Source organism: Oncorhynchus masou, unplaced genomic scaffold, assembly GCF_036934945.1.
Source record: "Oncorhynchus masou masou isolate Uvic2021 unplaced genomic scaffold, UVic_Omas_1.1 unplaced_scaffold_2383, whole genome shotgun sequence".
Classification (NCBI taxonomy): Eukaryota; Metazoa; Chordata; class Actinopteri; order Salmoniformes; family Salmonidae; genus Oncorhynchus; species Oncorhynchus masou.
In genome coordinates, this window is record NW_027016645.1 from 20590 (window position 1) to 40729 (window position 20140).

General features: G+C 44.6%; 1 protein-coding gene and 1 long non-coding RNA gene across 2 annotated transcripts; one reads left to right on the forward strand and one right to left on the reverse strand.

The window, feature by feature from the left end:
• Positions 1-225: 225 nt before the first annotated feature.
• On the reverse strand, positions 226-5309 carry LOC135538968 (diamine acetyltransferase 1-like). The gene is made up of 3 exons (XM_064964840.1): positions 5151-5309; positions 431-482; positions 226-341 (listed from the first exon to the last, which is right to left on the reverse strand). The coding sequence occupies exons 1-3, from the start codon at positions 5211-5213 to the stop codon at positions 226-228; spliced, it is 231 nt and encodes a 76-aa protein (XP_064820912.1). The 5' UTR covers positions 5214-5309.
• LOC135538969 (uncharacterized) lies at positions 2530-3321 on the forward strand. Its single transcript, XR_010455517.1, has 2 exons — positions 2530-2656; positions 2955-3321. It is a non-coding gene; the product is annotated as an uncharacterized LOC135538969 (long non-coding RNA).
• Positions 5310-20140: the final 14831 nt, after the last annotated feature.

The following is a 20140-nucleotide window of genomic DNA, read 5'->3' on the forward strand; positions in this document are numbered from 1 at the left end:
GCAAACACAATTATCCGTAAGGTTCCTCAGTCGAGAAAAATAAACATTTGACAGAGTATTTGATGTAGATCAATGACAATTAAATCAATTGTAATCCCACTTTGTAATAAAAATGCAAAGAAATCCAAGGGGGATGAATACTAATGATTAGGCACTGCAATCGGATCAAATTTGATACGAACATGAGCTTCCATACAAGCACAATACATTTCACATGTACACGCATTAAGCTGCACTGAAATGCAGATTTTTTTTACCATCTTTGGTCTTGTGTTCATCTGGCACTTCAGCGATCAGGCATTCATAGAAGGGGTTTGGAGAGAACCCATCACGCTCCAAGTCTGGGGTGCCAGAGAAACAGAGACAGGTTAAGTTCAGGTTCAAGTTTAAAGAAATAACTTTAAATTATTGGCAAAAGTTGTAAAATAACCTTCATGAGAAGTCTTCACCTGGTCTGGCATGTTCTCATACACAGCCAACTCCTAAGGGAAACAGACACATGTGGGGGGGAGGAAATGTAAAAAGACAGTAGGCCTACATGAAGAAACTTAAGGTTACTTAAAGTAACCATGGTTCTATGATGGTGTCTCTCTATGGGGTAACTCCTCGTAGGGGCAGAGTCTCAGGAACATCCAATGACACAATGTCTTTCATAGACTGACAAGAGCAACGGCCAATAGCGGACCACTTCACTTCCCATGTAAGTAGGGTGATGGAGGTCAAAATAGAACTTTGGTTCTGGTGTATTCCATGATATAGAGCAGCTTCCCAGAAACACACTATATTTCATCAGGATAGGACTTACTATGGTTGAGATCTTATTTCCAAGTCATCTGAAAAGGTCAATGATAATCCCTTCCGATGAGGCACCAAATTACCTGTCTGGAATCTTAAATTCAACACTTTCTGTCCAATATCTCAAGATAGGGTGGTCATATTGTTATGACATTAGTCAACATAAGCTTCCTGCCATCCAGGACCTCTATACTAGTCGGTGTCAGAGTAAGGCCCTCAAAAATGTCTCCAGCCACCCTAGTCATAGACTCTCTGGTACCGCACGGCAAGTGGTACCGAAGCACCAAGTCCAAGAGGCTTCTAAACAGCTTCTAACCCCAAGCCATAAAACTCCTGAACACCTAATCAAATGGCTACCCAGACTATTTGCACGGAATACATCATTACAGTAACTTATCACTCAAAGTAGGGTGGTCATATTATTAACACATCTTCATGCTTTATGTAAAACAGAGTTTGTAACAATTTGAACAGATGTAGTATAAAACGTTTCCTAATTTCATACGTTATGCTAACTACACATGTCATGTGCTAATTCGTCTAAGGAATTTTAAAAAATGCTGCATGTTAAACTCATCCAGTCAGGTGAACATATTGTTAACATATATTTATTGGGCTATTCTGGCGTTGGAATCACCCCTTTTCTTTCTTCCACCTTGGAGGGAATAAGCAGCACGAAGCGTTCAAATTCGAGTGCTTGGTTTAGTTCATCCAGTACAGGGAAAGCAGTAAGCATAGCTATGGGCGAGATGTTCCGTTAGCTGGGTTATACGTGCGCTTACTTAAAGCCGGACCGTGGGGTCTGTACAGCTCAGCAGGTTCGTGGTAGCTTAGTGGGCTAAATGCTTAGTTGGAGTTAGCACCGCTTTCATGTGTTTTCTTTTGCTGGTGACCAGCACCAGTGTAGCCGCATGCAGGTCACCAGCAATAGGGTGAGGTGAAGTTTGGCAAGGGACAAGGGGAGGGTGTTGGAGTTCTCCTTTGGTTTTCCGTGACTTGGTTTGAATTCAAACAAACTTTATTGGATAATATAATGCAAAGAAAAAATATATAATTTAGGAAGGGGTTGGGTTGAGTAGAGAAAACAAACCTGGCTTAGGGTAAAGGTTCAGGGGGTAGAGTCGGGAATAGATTACAGACCCGGTTTAGGGTAAAGGTTCAGGGGGTAGAGTTGGGAATAGATTAGACCCGGTTTAGGGTAAAGATTTGGGTTGGGGGACGGGCTTAGTAACTTTATAACAACTAGAAAGTGGGTGGAATACTTGGAATGTGAGTGGTTGTTATTATTGGTGTTTCCATTGTCCTGCAGGAGTTGGCAGAGGATTACGCACAGGTCTCCTCCTGAGCATCAACACACCGGGCACAAGGCGGTCTAGATCTCAGGTCACTATTCAGGTAAGTATTAGTATTAGGTATGATCATGTAGCCTACTCCTTCTCATTTAGCCAACTTAATTCCATTTTAATTCCATTTTGCATTGATTAGAAAAAAACACTTCACATGGAGCCTCTTAAAATAGGCCTATATATTTTTCTAAAAATGGTATACTCTCCTAAGTAATTAAATACTAACGTCTTTTCAAATAATCGTGCCCATCCCCAATGTAAGACTTTGTAGGCCTACATTTAGGTTTATAGCCTATGCAATGACTTTTGGGCCATAGCAGTGTGTTTGTCCAAAGTCGACAGAGTGTAGTGCAGTGTTGCAATTTCCTTTTTCGTCACAAAACGTGTGGCTCCTTGTAATATGCTTCGTTGTCCAACGGCGTTTTATTCTACCTGGAAATTGAAACTCAACGTATCATTCCTTGCGAAGACTGAGGGGAAGTATTGAGTGAGCTTTTCAACTGAAGTATTTTACGGTATCATTACATATTACTGTTTAGCAGACCTAGTTAAAACATGTCAAATCAGCTCTTTTCTGGATGGGAGAATTTGTGAGGGGGAAATATTAGATCCCTGTATTGTCAATGATTAGCAGAGCTAGTTAAAACATCTGAAAAGACACTTGAAAGGCCACTACAAATAACCATGTGTTAATTAGATTGAGATGTTTATGAAATCAGTTCTTTTGATTAAGCATTTTAAGTCAAAGGAGCCCATGGAGATGATTTAAGATTGCTTGTATTGTATTCTAATGTTTTCGCCATCTGCTTGTAGGTGTTGGAAGGGGATAGTGTTTAGGACAGTCCAGAGATGGAGCAGAGCCCTGAGGGCCAATCTACAGATGGTTCATCGGCCCTTGAGTTAAATCATCTCCCTGGCCTGGTTCATCACCTCTCCGGCCCATTTCCCAACCCCCAGGCCCTTCTCACCAACAGCCAATGTACCGTCCAGGTGCCCCCTTGCTCTCTGCAGCCGGCTCTGATTGTAGTGTAATAAAACAGGCAGGCAGCGTCTCGTCTGTGGTGGTCAGCGAACTCTCAACCTTCTGGCCTGTAGCCCTGCGTGGCATCGACTGTGTCACAAAAGCATGCTGAAGTGATAGTCGATATTCACTCTTATAAATAAAGGGTCTCTACAGTTATTGTTGTTTGAGGTCGTAATCATTATTTTTGAGTTCATTCAATGAGGAGGTGCAAAGAAATTCACCCTACAAGAGGAGTCATGTGAAAATATGTTTAACAATGGGGAAGGGTGGTGAAATGTTTTCAGGAACCCTCAAAATGACCTTTATGGGACCTCACTTGCCACATTCAAAAAGCTGCAATAAGAGCTATGACGCTCATTTTATTGTAAAATTTACAGAGTTATAATCTTTGGGTGTCACTGAGTAGGCTAATACCCCATTTTATTGGTGCACACTATAGGTAAGGCTATACAGTAGACATGTATGCCCTAAATGCAAAATGCGGTCTAATACAGGGGATACCGGTACCAAGTCAATGTGGAGGATTTATACATGGGGGTACTTGTACCAAGTCAATGTGGAGGCTATATACAGGGGGTACCGGTACCAAGTCAATGTGGAGGCTATATACAGGGGGTACCAGTACCAAGTCAATGTGGAAGCTATATACAGGGGGTACCGGTACCAAGTCAATGTGGAAGCTATATACAGGGGGTACCAGTACCAAGTCAATGTGGAGGCTATATACAGGGGGTACCGGTACAGAGTCAATGTGGAAGCTATATACAGGGGGTACCAAGTCAATGTGGAAGCTATATACAGGGGGTACCAAGTCAATGTGGAAGCTATATACAGGGGGTACCAGTACCAAGTCAATGTGGAGGCTATATACAGGGGGTACCAGTACCAAGTCAATGTGGAGGCTATATACAGGGGGTACAGAGTCAATGTGGAGACTATATACTGATGGTACTGAGTCAATGTCAAATCAAAGTTTATTTGTCACATGGGCCGAATACAACAGGTGTAGTACAGTGAAATGCTTACTTACAGGCTCTAACCAATAGTGCAAAAAAGGTGTTAGATGAACAATAGGTAGGTAAAGAAACACAACTGTAAAAAGACAGGCTATATACAGTAGCGAGGCTATAAAAGTAGCGAGGCTACATACAGACACAGGTTAGTCAGGCTGATTGAGGTAGTATGTACATGTAGATATGGTTAAAGTGACTATGCATATATGATGAACAGAGAGTAGCAGTAGCGTAAAGAGGGGTTGGTGGGTGTCGGGACACAATGCAGATAGTCCGGTTAGCCAAATGCGGGAGCACTGGTTTGTCGGGACAATTGAGGTAGTATGTACATGAATGTATAGTTAAAGTGACACTGCATATATGATAAACAGAGTAGCAGCAGCGTAAAAAGAGGGTTGGGGGGGGGGTGCAAATAGGACAGGTAGCCATTTGATTACCTGGAGGCTATATATTTGTACATGTAGGTAGGGGTAAAGTGACTATGCATAGATAACAAACAGTGAGTAGCAGCAGAGTAAAAAGAACTCCAAACTTTTTCCGTTGCAAAACGTTTTGGGCGAATGATTACACATGACAAGCCGTTACGCAACGTAACAAACATTTAATCAAACAACGCACCCCAGGTTTCTAACCAGCATTCTACTTCCATCCTTACATAACTTGCAGAAAAATAAATAAATTATGCACTTGAAAAAAAAAAATGCACTTGAACTGCAAAATGACTGCACTCAGCAAACTGTAGTAGCCTAACACAACTTGGACACAGGCAATTATACTGCAATGTAAATGTAGCTATTATGAATGATAGGCTATTTGGCTTGCGATTGCTACAATGTAATAAAGCAGTGAGTGCAGGAAAAATCACTGTGCAACATGTGACAGGTTGAGTGAACAACGTTGAAGCAAAATCACTTTGCAACATGTGACAAGTTGAGTGTCCAACGTTGTAGCGATGTTGTTTGGCAAACTCACCATAATCATTCTAGATATTTCCTTACAATCCTCTTTTGCTGCAGCGCGGACTTTAAAATGCATCTTTTAAACCTGTATTTTAACGGACGTTGGCTCCTGTATAAACAAACTACAGCAACGACTCGACTGGTATCGACTTGTACAAATCAATGGAAAGATGTCATCACTGTTTCGTCAGCGACTTCCGGTTCACGGAATTTCATATTTAAATACAAATAAAAGTCCTCAACGTAATAGTATAAAACGTCAATTGGCTGTATTTATTAACGATATATGAAAAATAATTGTTTAAACACTAACAATGATTCATAACGTTTTGTATTCTGATAAAATAAAAACTTAAGAATAAAACATCACCATAAAGAATCGTTATTCCTGTACAGTGCTATATTTGTACCCCATTTTAAGCTGTTTGACAACAGTAAAAGTTCAGCAACACTCTGTATTATTCAGAGCCCCATGAAATGACACCATATACACATTCTACAGACCCTACTGAGTACTCCCTAGAGAACTTTTACTGCAGCACATAGAATAGTTTTTGCTCTATAAGCTTATATGTATCCCATATACAGTGATTCGCATTGTGGCCAATGGAATCGTTTTTCCCGTACAGTGCAATTTGTTTGTGCAATACAACAAAAATACAGTGACTTTTCTTAAACCATCATTTCAAAATTGAATCGTTGAACAATAGCACCAGTAAATAAACAAGAATCATACCATCAAAATATTGATTTATTAAAATATATACATATATATACTTAACCAGTAGGTCAGTATTATGTTTTTGACATTAATTTACTTAGCTCCAAACATTTCTCAATGTGCTCCACCTTATAATATTATGTATTTTATATAAAGTCATTCTCTTTAGTTTAGATCTCCCCCCATGTAGTTATATAGTTTTTTACGTATCAACATTATGCAAAGCTGCAATGACATTATTTAAGATTTCACAATCAGCAACACTAAAATAGTACTTTGGGAATTTCGGAAATGTTCTAAATAAAAGCCCCCACGTAATACTAGAAAAATTGTCATTAACCTGTATTTATTCACGATGTATGAAAAATAATTTCCTAAAATAGAACAATGATTCATGTCTTCATATTTAAGTGACATGTGCATTAAATGTGGGTATAATAAATGCCCCAATGCACATCACTGGATATGCAACACATATTGGTTTATATTTTATTTTATTTATTTACACCTGGCCAAGATAAAGCAAAGCAGTGTGACAAAACAACAACACAGAGTGACACATAAACAAACCAACAGTCAATAACACAATAGAAACATCTATGTACAGTGTGGGCAAATGTAGAAGAGTAGGGAGGTAAGGCAATAAACAGGCCATGGAGGCGAAATAATTACAATTTAGCATTAACACTGGAGTGATAGATGTGTAGATGATGATGTACAAGTAGAGAATAGAGATACTGGGGTGCAAAAGAGCAAGAGGATAAGTAACAACATGGGGATGAGGTAGTTGGGTGGGCTATTTACAGATTGGCTGTGTACAGGTACAGTGACCAAGCATAGACTTATAGATGACCTGGAGCCAGTGGGTCTGGCGACGAATATGTAATGAGGGCCAGCCAACGAGAGCATACAGGTCACAGTGGTGGGTAGTATATGGGGCTTTGGTGACAAAACGGGTGGCACTGTGATAGACTACATCCAATTTGCTGAGTAGAGTGTTGGAGGCTATTTTGTAAATGACATCGCCGAAGTAAAGGATCGGTAGGATAGTCAGCTTTACGAGGGTAAGTTTGGCAGCATGAGTGAAGGATGCTTTGTTGCGAAATAGGAAGCCGATTCTAGATTTGATTTTGGATTGGAGATGGTTAATATGAGTCTGGAAGGAGAGTTTACAGTCTAACCAGACATCTAGGTATTTGTAGTTGTCCACATATTCTAAGTCAGAACCGTCCAGAGTAGTGATGCTAGTCAGGCAGGAGGGTACGGGCAGCAATCGGTTGAAGAGCATGCATTTAGCTTTACTTGCATCTAATAGCAGGAGGCCTCGGAAGAGGTGTTGTATGGCATTGAAGCTCGTTTGGAGGTTAGTTAGCACAGTGTTCAAAGAAGGGCCGAATGTATACAGAATGGTGTTGTCTGCATAGAGGTGGATCAGAGAATCAACCGCAGCAAGAGCGACATCATTGATATATACAGAGAAAGGAGTCGGCCCGAGAATTGAACCCTGTGGCACCTCCATAGAGACTGCCAAAGGTCCAGACAACAGGCCCTCCGATTTGATACACTGAACTCTATTTGAGAAGTAGTTGGTGAACCAGGCGACGCAGTCATTTGAGAAGCCAAGGCTATTGAGTCTGCCGATAAGAATACGGTGATTGACAGAGTCGAAAGCCTTAGCCAGGTAGATGAAGACGGCTGCACAGTACTGTCTTTTATCGGTGGTGGTTATGATATCGTTTAGAACCTTGAGCGTGGCTGAAGTGCACCCATGACCAGCTCAGAAACCAGATTGAAGATTTTAGAAAGGCAGGGCAGGATGGATATAGGTCTATAATAGTTTGGGTCTGGAGTGTCTCCACCTTTGAAGAGGGGATGACCGTGGCAGCTTTTCAATCTTTGGGGATCTTTGACGATAAGATAGAGAGGTTGAAAAGGCTAGTAATAGGGGTTGCAACAATTTCGGCGGATAATTTTAGAAAGAGAGGGTCCAGATTGTCTAGCCCAGCTGATTTGTAGGGATCCAGATTTTGCAACTCTTTTAGGACATCAGCTGTCTGGATTTGGGTGAAGGAGAAGTGGGGGGTGCGGGGGTGGCTTGGGCAACTTGCTGCAGGGGGTGCTGAGATGTTGGCCGGGTTAGGGGTAGCCAGGTGGAAAGCATGGCCAGCCGTAGAAAAATGCTCGTTGAAATTATTGATTATCCTAGTTTTATCAGTGGTGACAATGTTTCCTATCCTCAGTGCAGTGGGCAGCTGGGAGGAGGTGCTCTTATTATCTTTATAGTGTCCCAAAACTTTTGGGAATTAGAGCTACAGAATGCAAATGTCTGTTTGAAAAAGCTAGCCTTAGCTTTCCTAACTGACTGGGTGTATTGGTTCCTGACTTCCCTGAAAAGTTGCATATCGCAGGACATTATTTAAGATTTCACAATCAGCAACACTAAAATAGTACAGCATATTTTCGATGCTATTGCAGAATGCCACAGGATGTTTTTGTGCTGGTCAAGGGCAGTCAAGTCTGGGGTGAACCAAGGGCTATATCTGCTCTTAGTTCTACATTTTTTGAACGGGTCATGTTTATTTAAGATGGAGAGGAAAGCACTTTTAAAGAGCAACCAGGCATCCTCTACTGTTGGGATGAGGTCAATATCCTTCCAGGATACCCTGGCCAGGTCGATTAGAAAGGCCTGCTCGCTGAAGTGTTTTAGGGAGCGTTTGACAGTGATGAGGGGTGGTAGTTTGACCATGGACCCATTACGCACGCAGGCAATGATCACTGAGATCCTGGTTGAAGACAGCAGAGGTGTATTTAGAGGGCAAGTTGGTCAGTATGATATCTAAGAGGGTGCCCATGGTTACGGATTTAGGGTTGTACCCGGTAGGTTCCTTGATAATTTGTGTGAAATTGAGGGCTTCTAGCTTAGATTGTAGAGAAGAAAAATATTATTAGGGTAAGTAAAAGTGGGGTGGGGAGTACTCAGTAGGGTCTGTAGACTGTATATATGGTGTCATTTCATGGGGCTCTGAATAATACGGGGTGCTGCTGGCCTTTTCCGTCTCCTTCTAAACATGGGGTCCTGGACACTATATGGTGCAAATATAGCACTGTATAGGAAAACTATTATTTGTGCCAATGTAAAAGATGTGTGGGGATTATTCAGTAGGGTCTGTAGAATCTATATGTCAAATGCAAGGAATGGGATTCCTCTCAACATAAAGACATTCCTAAGCCAACTCAGAGGAAACTGTCTTCACTAACCAATGAGGATTTTGTTTAAAATAACAAATGGAGATTGGTTTCATTGATAAGATAATTGACATAGCTATTTGTTCAAACTTATCTGATTTGTATTCTAGGCACTCCAATGAGTAGACCGGACCCTGGTATTATGGATACACAATCACTTTACCTGTACTGTGCCTTATTTATACAGTCTATTACAGTGCATTGTATTGAATTACATCAAGGGCTATGGAAGGGGCGGTGTGAAAAACCATCAGCAGGCCGTGTAACAGTCCCCCTCAAAAACAAATCCTATTTTGTTAGTGGAGACCCTACTGAGTATTTCCCACTGCACTTTAGCAGAGACATGTAGTACGGTTCTTTCTACAGTCCAATATTTATCCCATGTGCATTATCCTACAGTGTATTGCATTTGGAGCTAAGCTAAGCCTGACGAGGGCCAATTAGGAATGTTGGAGATATAAACCATTCCATTCCATTGTATTGTAATCATATTGCAGCAACTTTAACAGTGCATTTCTAAAATAAAACTATAAGGAACTCAAACAGTATCGGGCAATTCCACAGAGTGACGCTGAGACTAATTTTTTCATTTAAATTTAATGATTGGACCCTTTTTTTCAATTTTCGTCCTAAAATTACATACCTAAATCTAAACAGGTCAACATTCACAAAGCCGCTGGGCCAGACGGATTACCAGGACGTACTCTAATCGACCTGATTACCGCCCGTGGCACTTAGGTCGTAGCCATGAAGTGCTTTGAAAGGCTGGTCATGGCTCACATCAACAGCATCCTCCCGGACACCCTACACCCACTCCAATTCACATACCGCCCCAACAGATCCACAGATGACGCAATTTCAATCGCACTCCACACTGCCCTTTCCCACCTGGACAAAAGGAACACCCATGTGAGAATGCTATTGATTGATTACAGCTCAACGTTCAACACCATAGTGCCCACAAAGCTCATCACTAAGCTAAGGACCCTGGGACTAAACACCTCCCTCTGCAACTGTATCCTGGACTTCCTGACGGGCCGAGTAGACAACAACACATCTGCCACGCCGGTCCTTAAAACTGGGGCCCCTTGGGGGTGTGTACTTAGTCCCATCCTGTGTTCCCTGTTCACCCACGACTGGGTGGCAAAACACGACTCCGACACTATCATTCAGTTAGCTGAAGACACAACAGTGGTAGGCCTGATCATCGACAACGATGAGACGGCCTATAGGGAGGAGGTCAGAGAACTGGCAGTGTGGTGCCAGGACAACAACCTCTCCCTTAATGTGAGCAAGACAAAGGAGCTGATCGTGGACTACAGGAAAAGGCGTGCCGATCAGGCCCTCATTAACATCAACAGAGCTACAGTGGAGCGGGTCGAGAGTTTCAAGTTCCTTGGTGTCCACATAACCAATGAACTATCATGGTCCAAACATACCAAGACAGTCATGAAGAGGGAACAACAAAACCTTTTCCCCTTCAGGAGACTGAAAAGATTTGGCATGTGCCCCCAGATCCTCAAAAGGTTCTACAGCTGCACCATCGAGAATATCCTGACTGGTTTCATCACCGCCTGGTATGGCAACTGCTCGGCATCTGACCGTAAGGCGCTACAGAGGGTAGTGGAATGGCCCAGGATATCACTAGGGCCAAGCTTCCTGCCATCCAGGACCTCTATAATAGGCGGTGTCAGAGGAAAGCCCATAAAATTGTCAGAGACTCCAGCCACCGAAGTCATAGACTGTTTTCTCATTAGACTGCTGAACAATTCATAAAAATCGCCACCGGACAATTTACATACAGCCTACCAGTATCGGACTGTTTCTCCACTACAACGCTGGATTCCTGGATTCCCGTAAACTCCGCAGCTTCCCCATTCCATCTATTGCTGCCCCCTGGACCCTTTGATTACTTGGCTACAAAGCTGATGCCTGCTGGACTGTCCATTTATCATGGTACTCCATTCTGTTTATTTTTGTTTATCTGTCGGCCCCAGCCGCGAACTCAGGCTCTGTGTGTAGTTAACCTACCCTCTCTGCCCATTCATTGCCATTTTACCTGTTGTTGTTGTTTTAGCTGATTAGCTGTTGTTGTCTTACCCATTGTTGTCTTAGCTAGCTCTCCCAATCAACACCTGTGATTACTTTATGCCTCGCTTTATGTCTCTCTCAAATGTCAATATGCCTTGTATACTGTTGTTTCGGTTAGTTATCATTGTCTACAATGGAGCCCCTAGTTCCACTCATGCCTCTGATACCTCCTTTGGCCCTTCCTTGGACACTGTGCTAACTAACCTCCAAACGAGCTTCAACACTCCTTCCGTGGCCTCCAACTGCTCTTAAACGCTAGTAAAACCAAATGCATGCTTTTCAACCATTCGCGGCCCGCACCGGCCCGCCCGACTAGCATCACCACCCTGGACGGTTCTGACATAGAATATGTGTACCTAGGAGTCTGGCTAGAGTATAAACTCTTCTTCCAGACTCATATTAAACATCTCCAATCCAAAATCAAAACTGGAATCGGCTTTCTATTTCGCAACAAAGCCTCCTTCACTCACGCCTCCAAACGTACCCTCGTAAAACGTTCTGGCGTGCACAGTATAAAGACCTTCATTTTATAGCGACACACATATTTCCACACAAAACATTAGGTATCCTACGCCCACACTGTCCTATTACCCAGCCGACAGAGATTAGGGGAGTCCGTGTGAATAACTTCTTCCCGCCCTCCCTCAAGATAGGGAAAGACCCTGGGAAGTTCTCAGTGCCCCCAGCCAAGGTCGGCCCCGAATCTTGCTCAGACAGTCCGTTATCAAGATCCTCAACATATTGTCACCAAAACATTAATTCTGACTAAGAACTACACTCCCGGATATATAATTCTACTGACTAAAACCACACACAGCAATAAAATAATCAAATGAGTCTAATCAATTTCATACAATCATATGGTTTCAGAGTTTAATATTCTAATCATTTATTAAAACGTATCCCATTAACAATACTCTACTCAGCAAACTGGATGCAGTCTATCACAGTGCCATCCGTTTTGTTACCAAATCACCTTATACCATCCACCACTGCGACCTGTATGCTCTAGTCGGCTGGCCCGCGCTACATATTCGTCGCCAGACCCACTGGCTCCAGATCATCTATAAGTCTATGCTAGGTAAAGCTCCGCCTTATCTCAGTTCACTGTTCACAGTTCACGATAACAACACCCACCCGTAGCACACGTTCCAGCAGGTATATCTCACTGATCATCCCCAAAGCCAACACCTCCTATGGCCGCCTTTCCTTTCAGTTCTCTGCAGCCAGAGACTGGAACGAATTGCAAAAATCACTGAAGCTGGAGACTTATATTTCCCTCACCAACTTTAAACATCAGCTATCTGAGCAGCTAACCGATCACCATAAATAGCACCTCATCCCCATACTGTTTTATTTACTGTACATAGTCCATCTGTAAATAGCCCACCCAATCTACCTACCTCATCCCCATACTGTTTTATTTACTGTACTACCTGGTTAAATAAAGGTGAAGTTAAAAAAAAACAATTAAAAGGTGAGGTCGGGCACTGATGTTGGGCGATTAAGCCTGGCTCGCAGTCGGCATTCCAAATCATCCCAAAGGTGCTCAATGGGGTTGAGGTCAGGGCTCTGTGCAGGCCAGTCAAGTTTTTCCATACCTATCTTGACAAACCTTTTCTGTATTAACCTCACTTTCTGCACGGGGGCATTGTCATGCTGAAACAGAAAAAGGCCTTCACCAAACTGTTGCCACAAAGTTGGAAGCGCAGAATCATCTAGAATGTCATTGTATGCTGTAGCATTAAAATTTTCCTTCACTGGAACTAAAGAGCCTAGCCCAAACTAAGAAAAACAGCCGTCATTGTAAATAAGAATTTGCTCTTGAACTGACTTGCCTAGTTAAATAAAGGTCAAATAAATAAATACAAAAACAAAATAAAAAACGGAAGCCGAGGCCGAACCCAGAGAGGCTGATATATGCCGGCTACTGAAGGCTCCTGCGTCTGCTATACAGGAGGGTAATTCATACATTTTCGATCCAAATATTTTGTATAAAGTGAAGCATTATGTTGGTAGATTATAGGAGTAACTTCTGGTAGGCCTGATTGTATTGTATTGTATTTAAACCCTTTGTTTCCCTCAGTTCTTTGCTCTGTGTTTGTATGTTAGCACCCAGCCCTAGTGTTCTGTGTGCTCTTGTTGATCCCGGTGGACGCTCTTGTGGAATTCTGTTTTTTGTTCTTGTTTATTTATTTTTGAGTATCTTTTGAGGCTTTTTGTGCTATACCTACCACCTTGTGGATTTGCCTTTTTGTCTTGGAGGATTACCTTGTGGATTGCCTTGTTCTTGTGGAATTCCTTTTGAGCTTGTGGAGTTACATGTTTTCCTGAAGGACTTCACTTTTTACTTTATTAAATACACCGTCTCAAGTACTGCTGTGTCTGCCTCATCTTCTGGGTTCTGCTGACTATTCGTGGCTCAGTTGGTTAAGTGACTGTTTCTCACTCCGGAGACCCGGGTTCGTAACCAGGTCCTGACAGAAACACAGAGCCCAAAAATTAACCCAGAGGCAGCCAGTTCCCAGGACCTTGTTGCCATGCTGTCCCACCACCAGGAGACTGTCCAACGCCACGAAGCCGCCCTGGTTCAGCAAGAGGCCTTAATGGCTAGACATTCTCATCTTCTGTCGGAGATGCTGACTTCCATAAAGCAGATATCTGATCGACTTACCCCGCAACAGTTCCCGTCCCCAGTACCTCAGATTCACGTACCATGGCAGTTAACCCCCTGGCTGAACCTCGTCTTCCACCTCCCCCAACGGTTCTCAGGTGATCCAAGTGCTTGTAAAGGATTTCTCACCCAATGTTCTCTCTCCTTGAGCTGCAACCCTCGTTGTTTCCCACCGACCCGGTCTAAGATCGCATATATCATCACCCTGCTGTCGGAAAAGCCCTGGCCTGGGCTACTGCTGTGTGGGATGCCCATAGTTCCTGCTGTGCCAGCTACTCTGCCTTTGCTGAGGAATTCAAACGAGTGTTTCAAGGCCCAAGCAGTGGTCCTGACTCAGCCAAACAGCTCCTGACTCTCCACCAAGGTCGGCGCAGCGTGACGGACTATGCCATCCAGTTCCGCACGGTGGCAGCAGCGAGTGGCTGGAACAACGAGGCGCTCACGGTGTGCTTTCTGAAAGGTCTTTCCGACACTATCCAAGATGAACTGGCCACTCGGGAACCACCGGACAATCTCGAGTCCCTGATCAAGTTGGCCTCACGCATTGATCAGCGTCTGAGAAACCGTAGACCTCTAGCCCCTATCAGTCCCAGCTCCGAGTCCCCACCTTTATCCTTGCTGGCTCCACCGGAACCCATGCAGATTGGACGCATCTCCCAGGCTGAGAGGGAGCGACGCTGTCTATATTGCGGCAAACCGGGCCATTTCCGTTCCACGTGTCCCGGGCTCCAGGGAAACGCCCTGTCCCGTACAGACCGGGGGGAACTGTAACGGGAAACATAACCTCCTCCCATCCGTCCAACTCCCGTCTGCTCATTCCAGTCACCCTTTGCTGGGACACCCACAAGCTTCACCTTCAAGCCTTGGTAGACTCTGGAGCCGCAGGTAACTTCATGGATGGTGTCTGGGCGAAGGAGAATGGCATTCCCTCTGAACCTCTAAGTGACCCCATGAGGGTTACTACATTGGATGGAAGCCCTTTGGGATCTGGACTTGTCACTCATGTCACTACCTCCTTGCGACTTTCAGTTTCACAACACCAGGAATTGATGAACTTTCATTTGATCTCCTGTTCCGAGTTCCCCTCTCGTCCTTGGATACCCCTGGCTTCACAGCCATAACCCTCACATCGACTGGTCTGTGGGCACTATCAAGCAGTGGGGTCCTACGTGCCAAGCTACTTGTATTTTCCCGAATTCCCCGAGTTCTACTCCCGAGTCTTTAGAATACATCGACCTGACCCGAGTTCCCGAGTGTTACCATGACCTCAAACTGGTGTTTAGCAAACAGAGGGCCACCATGCTACCACCCCATAGACCTTATGATTGCCCCATCGACCTGTTTCCGGGGACTTGCCCCCCAGGGGCGGATCTTTTCCCTATCTCCACCCGAACAAGCTGCTATGGATACCTACATCAAGGACGCTCTGGAAGCAGGCCTCATGCGACCATCCACCTCCCCGGCGGGAGCAGGGGTTTTCTTTGTGGCCAAGAAAGACGGTGGATTACGTCCTTGCATCGACTACCGGGGACTCAATGCCATAACCGTCCGTAACCGTTACCCGCTACCCCTTATGGCCACAGCCTTGAGCTGCTCCAGGAAGCAGTTGTTTTCACTAAGCTTGACCTGCGGAACGCATACCATCTTGTGCGGATCAGACCTGGTGACGAGTGGAAGACCGCTTTCAACACGCCTACTGGTCACTATGAATACTTGGTGATGCCCTTCGGCCTGACCAACGCCCCAGCGGTGTTCAAGCGCTCATAAACGATGTGTTAGGGATATGCTTAACATATTTGTTTTCGTTTACTTGGATGACATTCTCATCTTTTCGAGCTCCCTTCAAGAACACACAAAGCATCTCAGACAAGTACTCAAACGCCTCCTAGACAGCCATCTGTATGTTAAGCCGGAAAAATGTGAATTCCATTCATCCCGAGTACAATTCCTGGGATTTGTAGTGGAACCCGGTCGAGTCCAAATGGACCCCAGGAAGGTAGGGGCGGTAGCGGATTGGCCCACTCCCAAATCCGTTAAGGAAGTTCAGCGTTTCCTGGGCTTCACAAACTTTTACCGCAAGTTCATCAAGAACTTCAGCTTGGTGGCAGCCCCTCTCTCAGCTTTAACTAAGGGTGGCAAAGCAAGGTTTTGTGGGGAAGAGAAGCTGAGACGGCCTTCCAAGGACTCAAGCAGCGCGTCCTCTCTGCTCCCATCCTGATACTACCGACTACGGATGAACCGTTTGTGGTGGAGGTAGACGCATCAGAGGTTGGTGTTGGAGCTGTCCTGTCTCAGAGGGTGAAGACAAGAAGCTTCATCCGTGCGCTTTCTTCTCACACCGCTTACCCCGGCTGAGAGGAACTACGATGTGGGGATCGTGAACTCCTAGCGGTTAAGATGGCATTGAAGGAATGGAGACACTGGCTCGAGGGGGCTTCTCACCCTTTTCAAGTGCTTACTGACCACAAAAATCTGGAGTATATCCAGCAGGCGAAGCGGTTGAACTCTAGACAAGCTAGATGGTCTCTTTTCTTCAATCGATTCCAGTGTATCCTCACCTATCGGCCCGGGTCGAAGAATCTCAAACCGGATGCCCTGTCCCGAGTCTACGCTCCTGCCATTCGAGATGACACGGACATGCCTGTCCTTCCTGCTGCTAAGATCGTGGCTCCGATCTCGTGGCAAGTTGAGGATACCGTGAGACGAGCTCAAGCTATCGAACCGGACCCGAAAGGAGGTCCTGCCAATCGGTTGTTTGTCCCCAAGGCAGTGAGGACTCAGGTCCTTCTGTGGGGGCACTCCTCTCGCCTCACCTGTCACCCGGGCGTAGGTCGCACCTTGGAGTTCATCCAGCGTAAGTTCTGGTGGCCTACCATAAGAGAAGATGTTGCCACTTTCGTCAATGCCTGCCCCGTGTGCTGCCAGGGCAAATCTTCTCACCTCCGCCCTCAAGGACTCCTTCACCCTTTACCTGTTCCCCACAGACCCTGGTCCCATATCTCATTGGACTTTATTACTGGCCTTCCTCCATCCCATGGCAATACTACTATCCTAGTCATAATCGACAGGTTTTCAAAGGCGGCCAGGTTCGTCCCTCTGACTAAGTTACCTTCTGCCAAGGAAACGGCTGAGTTGGTAATTAATCATGTGTTTCGAGTCTTCGGCATTCCTCAAGATATGGTTTCTGACAGAGGTCCCCAGTTCGCCTCAAGGTTTTGGAAGGCCTTCTGCCAACTCATGGGGGCTTCTGCCAGTCTATCTTCAGGGTACCATCCGGAGTCCAACGGCCAAACAGAGAGGATGAATCAAGAGCTGGAAACCACCCTCCAATGTATGACTCGTAACAACCCGTCCACATGGTCGTCCTTTATTGTTTGGGCCGAATACGCGCACAACACCTTGCGCTCCTCCTCCACTGGTATGTCCCTTACGAGTGTCAGTTTGGCTATGCCCCTTCATTGTTCCCCGGACCAGGAGGCAGAAGTCAGAGTGCCTTCAGCCTTGAAGTTCGTCAGACGCTGTCGGCTTATGTGGAGGAAGACCCGTCTTAATCTTATGCGTTCCTCACAGAGGTACCAACAACAAGCCAACAGACGTCGCCGTCCCGGGCCTACCCTGTGCCCCGGCCAGAGAGTCTGGCTCTCCACAAGAGACTTACCACTACGGGTGGAGTCTCGCAAGCTGTCCCAAAGATACATCGGTCCCTTTAAGGTTGCCAGGAGAGTTAACCCAGTTTCTTATCGCCTACACTTACCCAGATCCCTTAAGATTAATCCCACGTTTCACATTTCCTTATTAAAACCTGTTTTTTTCTCCCCTTGTCCCGGCAGACAGACCTCCCCCTCCGCCTCGTGTCATTGGAGGCCAGCCGGCTTATACCGTCCATCAGATACTGGATTCCCGCCGGGTGCAGCGGTCCTGGCAGTATCTGGTGGACTGTGAAGGCTACGGTCCCGAGGAGCGCTCCTGGGTTCCTGCCAAAGACATACTGGACCCTGACCTCATTCGTCAGTTCAGGGCCCTCCACCCCGAGAGAGCTGGTAGGAACGTCAGGAGCCGTTCCTAGGGGGATTCTGTCAGGATTTGGCCAGGGTTGTTCCGGTTTTTGGTCACTAGATGCCCCCATTGTGCTTTTTGACCTTTTGCTTTCCCTTGATCCCCATTATTATTTGCACCTGTGCCTCGTTTACCCTGATTGTATTTAAACCCATTGTTTCCCTCAGTTCTTTGCTCTGTGTTTGTATGTTAGCACCCAGCCCTAGTGTTCTGTGTGCTCTTGTTGATCCCGGTGGACGCTCTTGTGGAATTCTGTTTTTTGTTCTTGTTTATTTATTTTTGAGTATCTTTTGAGGCATTTTGTGCTAAACCTACCACCTTGTGGATTTGCCTTTTTGTCTTGGAGGATTACCTTGTGGATTGCCTTGTTCTTGTGGAATTCCTTTTGAGCTTGTGGAGTTACATGTTTTCCTAAAGGACTTCACTTTTTACTTTATTAAATACACTGTCTCAAGTACTGCTGTGTCTGCCTCATCTTCTGGGTTCTGCTGACTATTCGTGGCTCAGTTGGTTAAGTGACTGTTTCTCACTCCGGAGACCCGGGTTCGTAACCGGGTCCTGACACTGTGCCCCCAAAAAACTCACTACCCTCCCCTGTGCCCCCCCAAAACAAACACAACCCTCCCCAAAGCAAAACAACAAGTTTGACAACCCTCCCCTATTTTGGACCACCCTTCCCCGCAGTACATTTTGATCTGGGGATTCAAATAAACAAGTAAACAGGTAAATAGCGTTGTTCGGCCCAGCAGGGTATTCATAAAATCCTCATGGGGGAAGTTGGGTACTGTGGTAAATGTATTCATTTTATGCAAATGAATGCACATTTAAAACATGAAATAGTTAATTAACTAGTTATGTAAGACCTTTTTTACAGTTGGTTTAATCCAGTGTCTGTAGCGTAAACTGTTATAGAGCTGTACCATTTTTAAAAACAACCACTTTAAGCTGCCATTGACAGCTATGTTGTTTTATGCCATTTCAAATAGTTATAATGCCAGTATCAGAGCCGGTTCCAGGCATGTCGCTTAGGGCCCCCGACCCAAAACATAAAAAACATTTAGGAACTCATTGGGGTCTCAAATGACCATTGAGAGTAAGAATAGTATTATACACCAGGTGCAATTTCGAAATTTGTGCATATATGTTTTTTCTCTTGTTATGTCTGTTATGTCTGTCACTGAGTCACTCAATTAGCCATGTCAGCTAACAATTGTTAGCCTAGCCAGTAGTAATCATGACCGAATACCAACCAGGCACACAGGGCACGTGCACAGGGGCCTGACCTCCAGGGAGCCCCATTGATTTTATTAGTCACTCTCACTCAGAGCATGTTAACATGGCATAAGTAATTACAAAATGTGTAGAATTGCTCGAATTAGCAATCTCTGCCCCATGGCAAAATGAGTATAATTACATTTCTTTCTTTCTATAAAACTGCAACATTTTATCTATGCCCCATGACAAAATGTATTGAATTGCAGGAAATGAACTAAATTAATGTTTTGCATGGTGGCAATACTTTTGACCGGCAGGTAGCCTAGTGGTTAAGAGCATTGGGCCAGTAACCAAAATGTCGCTGGGTTGAATCCTGAGCCCACTAGATGAATAATCTGTCGATGTGCCTTTGAGCAAGGCACACAACTCTAACTGCTCCTGTATGTAAGTGGGTCCCCCAAACAATTCTTGCTTGGGGCCCCCAAAGGCTAAAGCTGCCACTGACATTAATAATGTTTGGTGGCAGAACTATCAGACCTTTCAGAAAAAACTAGCAAAAATATTAGCTTTGTCTGAAGCCGAAAAAAGACGGGACATTGTAAATCTAATTTGACCTATGTACTAACAAGGCTTTTCAGCATCAGCAGCTTGACTACTGCTAGAGTCTGTACCTTTATTGATCTACTGTTCAACATCAGATGTACTCACATTGGATGGGTTGATTAGGATTCAAACCTCTCAAACAGCCTAATGCATGCTCTTAGAGTAGGTTTGACCAATTAATGTACTTTGTAATTTAAACGTGTTTAGATTAGGATCATTGCACAGATTCTCTAATGGCAGATATGCATCTTACATGAAAAAAAGAAGCTTACATTACCAAGTACATTAATTGGGTAAACCTACTCTGAGAGTATGTATTAGGCTGTTTGAGAGGTTTGAATCCTAATCAACCCATCCAATGTGAGTACATCTGATGTTGAACAACAGATCAATAAAG